We start from the raw sequence: 9,555 nt of genomic DNA, 5'->3' as shown, positions 1-9,555 counted from the left end.
CTACAGATGTACCTGACTACCTGTACAGTATACATGTATTTGTTCAGTTTATACTACTCAGTCCTTACTGGGAAATAGCAGGATCTTGATCTTTTCATTATCTGTGCTTTTAATTGTTCATTTAATGAGTCTTAAGGCATGTGTTCCTGTTTGTTTTGTTTCATTCTAAGTATTGTAGGTAAAATCACTAATATCTCTGGGAACGTCTTCCTTCTGCATCTTCGTCTGATGAAGAGCCGCGAGGCTCGAAACGTCACGTCCACATTGTAAAGGAACCAAAATAAAATTTAAAACCTTTTGGAGGATTATCCAGTGTGCAGACCTTCTCTTTCTTGCAGATTCTGGCCTCGACCAGACACCTGGCTTTTAGTGAGTGGATGTGCCTGCTAGTGCTTTATTGTTCTTTTCAACGTCTTCCTTCCTCCCTGCGTGTGGTTCCTCCCCAGGTGGAGAGCTGTGAGAGCAGCTCCCCCAGCATGGACGAGGTGTCTCTCAGTGAGTTCGGAGAGTGGACGGAGATCCCAGGAGCCCACTACGTCATCCCAGAGGGCTTCATGAAGGTGGTGGAGGTCCTGGCACAGGACATCCCCTCCCACACCGTCTGCCTGGGGAAACCCGTCCGATGCATCCACTGGAACTACTCCACCAGCCAGCAGGAGGGGGAGGGGATGGCCGGGGGCAACGGCCTCGGCTACTGCGGCGACAACCACAACGAGGACCGCCGCCGCGGCAGCAGGGGCCAACCTCGCAGCCAATATGACCACTTGATTGAGGGCTGCCACCCCATACACGTGGAGTGCGAGGACGAGGAGTGGATCGCGGCCGACCATGTGATCATCACAGCGTCTCTGGGCGTGCTGAAGAGGAGCCATGAGTCCCTGTTCTCGCCCATGCTGCCCGAGGACAAGGTGACTCTCAGTGAGCAACATGTCAGCATTTCTAGATAGTGCAGCAGTGCAGCGTAGAAGTTAAGACAATGGTTGTCATCCTTTTCCGGATTAGGGCCCACTTGAAAATATCTAAAGTGTGCATTTTCAGAGCGTGTTTTTATTTTATTTTTATGATCGATCGATCAATCAATCAATCGATTGTGTTCTGGCTTGGATCAGTGGAACTAACATTTATTTAAATATAACCTATTTATTAGTATAATAATGAAAATGTCCAAGGTTTTAAAGAAAGAATACCATTATTTTCTTTCAATAATGTTTTGAAATATTAATATGTGGATTACTACAAACTTACCTAGTGCCTGCCCACCTACCTACCTACCTACCTACCTACCTACCTACCTACCTACCTACCTACCTACTTACTTACTTACACTTGATGTTATATGTGGACTCCAAGAAGATGTGCTGTTGTTATGCACTAGACTAATGCAGATCCTAATAAACCCAATAAACTTGATGCTTAATATTCATTTCAAGGTTCTGGCCATTGAGAAACTGGGCATCAGCACCACAGACAAGATCTTCCTGGAGTTTGCTGAGCCCTTCTGGAGCCCCGAGTGCAACAGCATCCAGTTTGTCTGGGAAGACGAGGCTACGCTGGAGCAGCCAGTGTACCCAGGAGAGCTGTGGTAAGATGAGAAATATGATAACTCTTAAGTTAACAACAAAAAGAGGACTTGGGTTGTTATGGCAACAATGGCTATACTATACAGTAGACGGGAGGCTCCCTCCATTCCGACATGTCGCCACTCCGAAATGGACTTCTTATTGTCGGAGTGGCGACACTCCCCATGGGCCTAAGGTTTAGGGTAGGGGTAGAGATAGGGTTAGTGTCGGAATGGAGACATGTCGGAAAGGAGACATGTCGGAGTGGAGAGATGCACCCACAGTAGACAGGTAGAAAGGTGGAAGAGAACAAATTATCAGAAACTCAGGGGCAAAGTTAATATATCAACAATACTGTCAGAGATTAAACGGCCCAGTAGAAAAATTGTGTAATCCCACTGGATTGTTCCAGCAGTGTAGGGAGAGTTGCCTCGGAACGTAGAAGTTGCTGTTGGTGTGCCTAATGTGAACCATCGAAGATTACTGTTTTCTGCTCTGTGTTTTGGTTCCTCTGTGCCCGGATTACCTCCAGCATCTCCTCATCCATGAATTTGATCACATCTGCAGCAAATTCCCCCACTCATCTTCCCCCTTGAAAAATGTGTAGGTAGCCTGTGTGTGTGTGTGTGTGTGTGTGTGTGTGTGTGTGTGTGTGTGTGTGTGTGTGTGTGTGTGTGTGTGTGTGTGTGTGTGTGTGTGTGTGTGTGTGTGTGTCAGTCATCTTCAACTTTGAGTCAAAGTTGTTTGACTCAACAACATAATGCTGTGTTAGTGGTGTGCGTGCGTGCACGTGGTTAATATAATACTTCTTTATTGCCATCAGGTACAAGAAGATCTGCAGTTTTGATGTGCTGTACCCTCCGGAGCGCTATGGACACATGTTGAGTGGCTGGATCTGTGGCCAGGAGGCTCTACTGATGGAGCGCTGTGATGATGAGACCGTAGCTGAGGTCTGCACCGAGCTACTCAGGCGATTCACAGGTAAACAGGCCATAAAGAAGCTCCTGTCCGCACTTTACAGTACAACAGGATCTAGTACGATGTTGTTTAGAAGGATGATAGGTTTGATGTTTAGCTTGTATCTTACTTACTTTGTAGCACTTACCGGTAATCTATTTGAAAGCTATGTGTTGTTCCCTACAGGGACATTAATTATATCATATCTTATCTATTTATGTGACCATTCACCCTGTTCTTGGTTGACTAAGATGCACAGAGGGGAATACACATACACACGCATGCACGCACAAACATGTACACAAACACACAGCTTCAATGAAAAGGGTATTGTTGTTGCTTAACAGTGGGTTTCACTCACAGTTCGCTTCCATGAATCAGTAAACTAACACTAAGCCTTGGTATGTTACATACTCCAGTGCATCACCGCACAGCCAATCAGAGTGCAGTGACTCAATAGAGATTGCGATTCCACATTCAGTCCTTGTGTCGTACATACAGGAAATGACATCATCAGCCTATTGCTTTGAGGTGTGGCTATTTCCCAGTAAAGAGATTGAATCAATGAGTCAGAGATTGTGTAGGCTATCTGTTGAACACTGGAATGACTCATAACTACCCCTGGGTCAGTAACCACTTTGGTCTAAAATTAAAAACTACTGTATGCTAAAGTTTGCCTAGAAGTTAGAGAGAGTGATTCCTGGCTAGGATGTCATCGGCTTGATCCCCCCCCCCCCCCCCCCCCCCCCCCTTTGCTCATGTTTCCTATTCCTACTCCAAAGTGTAACAGGACCTCAATCTCCACATTGACTCTACCAGCTGAGTCAGTGTGGCTAAAGCCTAATTCTTGCCTCTAAAAGTGTTGTGTGACATGTTGCAATTATGTATTTTCCAAATGACGTCTTGTCAATATACTATATTGTTTGTTCTCGCTTTACCCAGCACGTCTCACTGTGACTTTTATTTCTATTTTACTTCCATGACTATTACTACTGTACTATTTCTCTAGTACTAGTAGTAGTGAGTAGTGAGGCAAGTATCGTTTTAGAACAGGGGTCTTCAACAGGGGGTCCGGGACCCCTAGGGGGTCCTCAGAGTTACTACAGGGGGTCCTCCAAATCTTTGTGTGATAGAGGCTTTTTTTCTCCTTTTTTATATCAAACACTTGAACCATAGTGTCCATATTCTGAGAACTTTAGCTAAAATAGCAGATCTACAAGCCGGCAAAGAGCTTTGGTGTAGAGGGGAAAAAGAGCAGACTAAGTACAGTGAGTGAAAGGTCAAGTTTATTAAGTATTGACGGTTCAAGTGGATAAAATCTGAAAACACAAATTGACATGAATCCAAAATACACTGATGATTGTGCTGTCAAACAATGAAACTATGGAATCTATGAAAAGGTTGCGGGGGTCCCTGCTTCATCTCTCTCTCAACTAAGGGGTCCTTGGCCTGAAAACGTTGAAGACCCCTGTTTTAGAAGGAGGGAAATGTCTACCAATAATGGCAACTGCACCTTGTGTACTGTGTAACTTTGTACATCAGCTACACATGAGCAGCTCTAGAAGTTCTCATATGGGCTTAGAGGTAGATAGTTAATATTAACTCCCAACAGGATTGCAACACTGGAAACTTCCGATTTGTACATGTATACAGAACACATCGTCCTCCTGAAGAGGATTATAGATTGAAACATTAACTCTTATAACAACTGCAAGATGTCGTATAGTTATAGATGTACACACAGTACCCCTTCTCAACACTGGTATGAAAGGGACAACTGCAGTGCTATGTATAGGGTTTAGAGTCTGAAGCCTATACATAGCACTAAACCTTTGACAATGCTAAATTAATTGTCTTACTATTACAGAGTCGCCTCCTGTTTGACCTTGTAGGGAAGAATACTTGATCTACAGTAACTGCCCGCCCGAGCCAATTATCTAATAAATGGGTCACATGTTAAAGTGCTAAGTTTAGCATATGTCAACAATGCAGTTACTGTCACTGTATGATTCACTGATGCATACTGTAAATGTACACCCACATGTATATAGAAAAAATGCCTTCAGTATTATGCATGTACTAACAAACACACACACACACACACACACACACACACACACACACACACACACACACACACACACACACACACACACACACACACACACACACACACGCACACACACACACACACACACCAGATTTAGGCCACTAATCCTGTCAGCTGTGTTTTGATTACATACAGTATACTGTGCAGTGTGTGTCCTTAGAGACCTACAGTATGGGCTGATTAGAGATGGCAGCAGCCTTGGATGTCCCAGTGAACTGACTGACACTCAGAGCCACTGTCCCTGATCATCTTTACTTCAACTACACTGTCAGACCACTCTATTGCTCATCTCTACTACTGCAGGCGTCTTCAACAGGGGGTTCGGGACCCCTAGGGGGTCCTCAGAGTTACTGTAGGGGGTCCTCCAAATCATTGTTTTAATATTAACCACTTGAACCCTAGTGTCCTTATTCGGAGAACTTTTGCCAAAAATAGCAGATCTACAAGCTCACAAGACCTCGCACTGCAAGGCGTTGTGAGCTTGTAGATCGGCTATTTTTGTCAAAGAGTGTTGGTGTAGAGGGGAAAAGAGCAGACTAAGTACATAGTGAACATCAACTTTATCAAGTAACGACAGTTCAAGTGGTTAAATATCTGAAAACACAAATTGACGAATATACTGATGATTGTGCTGTCAAACAATTAAACTATATGGAAACTATGAATAAGTTGTGGGGGTCCCTGCTTCATCTCTCTCTCAAGTAAGGCATCCTTGGCCTGAAAACGTTGAAGACCCCTGTACTACTGCATAATTCACGGAATCTCTGTGTATGTGTCTATGTCACACAAAACATGTCCCTGGCATAAGTCGGACAGCGTCCCACCGTTTGGTCTCAAAACTTCCGTGTGTGTCTCATATGACCCCGAGGTGTCCAGAGCTGGATGGCAGTTCGGACGGACTAACGGTTTCTATGTGACCTGCCTGAACTAACGAAATGCTCAATTGAATAATCGGCGTGCTCAGTACACCCATGTATGACTAAAGTCTCTGCTGAATTGTGTTGTTATGCCAATTCCCCCTATGTGTGTACTGTACAGTGCTACTGTTTAGTTTGGGGAGAAAGCCACTTATTTTCAACTGACAAGAGGGAGTTTCACTGGGAGGGCCTAATGTGTGCAGAGGAACGCCATATCCCTCCCAATTAGCCAGTAGCTATGCCCCTCCCAAAAAGCTTTTGTCCAATGCTAGCTTAGAATAACCCCTACACCCCCACCCGTTCACTTAGATCAGCCAACACAGGGATGCTGACAGAACCCTCGCTAAAAACTCCAGGGCAAAAATCCACTCGTCCGAGACAGTTTGCCCTCCTGGCCCCCAAGTTGTGGAATAAACTCCCTGTCGCACTTAGAACAACGGACTCACTCGCTAGCTTTCGCCGTGGACTGAAGACTCACCTTTTCAGACTCCACCTAAACCCTTAGCACTACAGAAAAGTCAGTGACCATACATGAAGCTAGTTAGCATTAGTTTTTTGTCTTTAGGTTTTTAGAACTTTGATTATACTGTGTTTTTTCTAGATAGATATCCATTTGCATTTGTTATATTGTTGATGATGTTCTGACATATTATCTTGTTTATTATTGTGATGTTATCTGCTTATTGTAAGTCGCTTTGGATTAAAAGCGTCTGCTAAATGCCTAAACTGTAAACTGTAAACTGAATAACTTCCTGCTTGCCAAGGTTTGCCTTGGCAAGCTGCCGGTTGCTAAGCTAGCATTGGACAAAAGCTTTTAGGGGAGGGGCATAGCTACTGGCTAATTCCGCCTCCTGCTGAACAGGCACCCCGACCCACGTGTAGGAGTCACTAGAGTAGTAGTCACTAGACAGAGACCATCCTTACATCCACCGTTGTACATTACTTGATATAACGCATGTGGCACTCTCACTCACATTTTCATTATCGGCCCTCTTCTCTCTATCCACAGGGAACCCCGACATTCCAAAGCCAAGGCGTATCCTGCGCTCATCTTGGGGCAGTAACCCCTACATCCGAGGCTCTTATTCCTTCACCAGGGTGGGCTCCAGCGGGGGGGACTTCGAGAGGCTGGCAATGCCACTGCCTTATGCCAAGAGCACCAAAGCTCCGGTGAGTTTGTTTAGAAGAACACAGTTTTGCAGCATATGTTTCTAATGCTCTTAACAGAGTGATTTACTGTACAATGAGTGGGCAGGTAATGTACAGTAGGAAGAAACTTACGTCCGTTTTCACCATTTACAGAGGAAGAGTACACACTTTCTAAAAGCCATTTCGCAATTAGGGGGTAAAGTCTGGTTATTTGGGGATCCTTGGTGTTATTTGGGGAGTACACAGGGGCTGGCAGCCTAAGGCTATGGTTATTTAGGGGTCCTTGATGTGGAAAACCTCTGGTATAAAGAGGTGGACACTACCACTGTGTTGTTTACAATATCCCTGTGAACTCATAGGACCTTGTTAATGTAGTTGTGTCATCATTACTGTGTCACCTCATATCGAAAGTATAGGTCCTAGCACAGCACGTCTCACATGAGTTATGGAGTCATGGCACCTGGTTTCAGTCCAGAAATCTAGACTCTGAAACATGAAGCTGCAGTGTGTCTACATGTGTCTGTGTGTGGGAGAGTAATCTCTCAAGAACAGACTTTTATGATAAGGAACAAAACAGAGAGGGCGCTGTTTTCCCTTTTCTTTGATTTGACGATGGCTAGCCAGATTGGTGGGAGAGTGGTGATGGCGGGGACGGTTCATAGTAATGGGGGCATGGTGGGGGGGGGGTTTAAGTGGTGAATGCTGACCTCTCTAGAGGCTGTGATCTTTTTGCAATTTCTTTTCAGATTTATTTTATACCTTTTCTTACATCTTTGAAAAACCCTTTGTAAATGTTCACTTTAGCTCCTCTATTTCAACACAGGCTGTATTTCTTTTCTTCCTTTCAAAGTCCCCCTGGGGACAGTATAGTATGGCTTAGAGACAGGGAGGACTTTTTATTATTTATTATTCAATAATTTGTACCTGCCAACTCCTCTCCTTCACCAACCCTCTTGGCCTGGGACCTGGGTGTGTTATTGTCATATGTGAAATGTGATGCTGAACAGGTTCTTGTGTGAATTGTATATCGTCGTTGTCGAGCGGAAACCTCTTATCTCCAAGTTTCAAATTTGTACGTTCTTTCGTAAAGTACAGCCCTGCTTCATCGTACAAGGCGGTCGCACAAAAGTAGTGAAAACAGCAGATCTGCAAGCACACAACGCCTCGCGGCGCGAGGCGTTGTGTGCTTGTAGATCGGCTGTTTTCACTAGTTTAAATCATTTTTAAAATGATGAATGCAAAACGAACGGTTTTGGACATACAGGGTTTTCACCCGACAGAGACGATATGAAATGTGCTGGTAGGCCTACTTAATTTTACCCTTCTCTCCACTCCACTCTTCTCAGCCTCTCCAGGTGCTGTTTGCTGGTGAAGCCACCCACAGGAAATACTATTCCACTACCCATGGTGCTTTGCTGTCGGGCGAGAGAGAAGCCACTCGCCTGATAGAGATGTACCAGGACTTGCACAGTGCTCAAACCACAAAGCCTAACATGTAAACACGACTAAACAAAACCACTGACTAGTGACAACAAATACAACTCTGTGATTTACATTTTCTGTATTACTAAGAAAAGTAATTAAGTTATGACATAACGGTAGCCGGGGCATTATAACAAATAAGTATTATTTTTACTGTATCGTAGGTCTAAGACATGCTAGATTTTATTTGAGACTTATTGTTCAAAATGTTGCCAAGGGTCCTGTACTTTCTTGTCTTTATCATTCTGTTGTTGTTTTGTTTTTTTAATCAGTAAAATTATGTTTATAATCACATCGTTTATAATTTAACTTTTTTTGTAAGTGCCTTCTTGTACTTATATTATGTTGTTTCAAAAGAATCATGAAAATAAAACTGATACAAAAAGATATAACATATGTAATTGTCATTTATGGCCATAGCTTCTTCTGGTTAATTAATTCAACAAAACTATTATAATTTTAAAGTAGCCAAGAAGTGCAAAAAAAGGTTTTACAAAAAACAAAACTCTTTTTCTATACAGAAGCGTTCCTCTTCTGTGGAATGCTCTGAAAGCCAACATGCAGAGGAGAGGACAAGGTGAAAAGGGGACAGAGACTAAGAGAGATGCAGGCAGTTCAGTGTGAGAGAATATATTTGGCCCCTATGCCTAATTTATGCTCCATCATACAAATGACGGTATCAGTGGACAAAAATTGGAGATGATTATCTACAAGTTCACATGTTATGAGCTTGTAGATGGGCTATTTTCACCATGCAACACCACTGTACGATGAAGTTTAAAATAGGCTTAAGTCAAGACTTCCACACTTATCAACTTTAAGTTAGCTAAAACCATGTGGCTGGTAGGACAGGAACGGATATTTGCTTTTCCTTCACCTGTGAATCCACTTTTTAATGATGAGAGCCAGTGAACAGTGAGCAAAGGAAAATGGCACCATGCCTGGTTTACTTTTGCCAAAGTGACAGATGGTGTTAGAACAGACCCCATAGTCTCTACTCAATTCTTGATTTGTCTGTTTCTCTTTTCCTTCCTGTGTGTGTGTGTGTGTGTGTGTGTGTGTGTGTGTGTGTGTGTGTGTGTGTGTGTCTTAATACATTATAATTGTCCTCTTAACTAAAATGAAAAACCTATTAGAAACAGTTCATCTTTTACTCAAGAGGGACAATGCCCATTGTAAGTTGATGTCATAAAATTTTGTCCATGTGTGTTCCAGCCCTATATGGAATGTATGGAATGCATGGGCAATTAAAACATTTATAATATTGATTTGATGCTCATATTAAAGCAGTCTGCCTCTAAACCTTTCTGTTATCTGTGAGAAGCTCTGTCATTGGTCCAGCCAACTAGTAGTATCATTCTGGTTTGGTGACTTTATTCTA

General features: G+C 43.3%; 1 protein-coding gene across 1 annotated transcript in view; it reads left to right on the top strand.

The window, feature by feature from the left end:
- The window catches only part of smox (spermine oxidase), an 84,019-nt gene extending 75,687 nt beyond the window's left edge, over positions 1 to 8,332 (top strand). The window contains exons 5-9 of the mRNA XM_080721833.1: positions 447 to 908; positions 1,431 to 1,582; positions 2,383 to 2,540; positions 6,553 to 6,713; positions 8,039 to 8,332. Of these exons, the coding sequence (XP_080577959.1) occupies positions 447 to 908; positions 1,431 to 1,582; positions 2,383 to 2,540; positions 6,553 to 6,713; positions 8,039 to 8,191 (1,086 nt within the window). The 3' untranslated portion in view covers positions 8,192 to 8,332. The remainder of the gene's footprint in view (positions 1 to 446; positions 909 to 1,430; positions 1,583 to 2,382; positions 2,541 to 6,552; positions 6,714 to 8,038) is intronic.
- Positions 8,333 to 9,555: the final 1,223 nt, after the last annotated feature.

Source organism: Nannobrachium achirus (assembly GCF_963921795.1).
Source record: "Nannobrachium achirus genome assembly, chromosome: 3".
Lineage (NCBI taxonomy): Eukaryota > Metazoa > Chordata > Actinopteri > Myctophiformes > Myctophidae > Nannobrachium > Nannobrachium achirus.
Note: the sequence above shows the minus strand (reverse complement) of the source record. Positions and strands in the feature narration are given on the sequence as shown.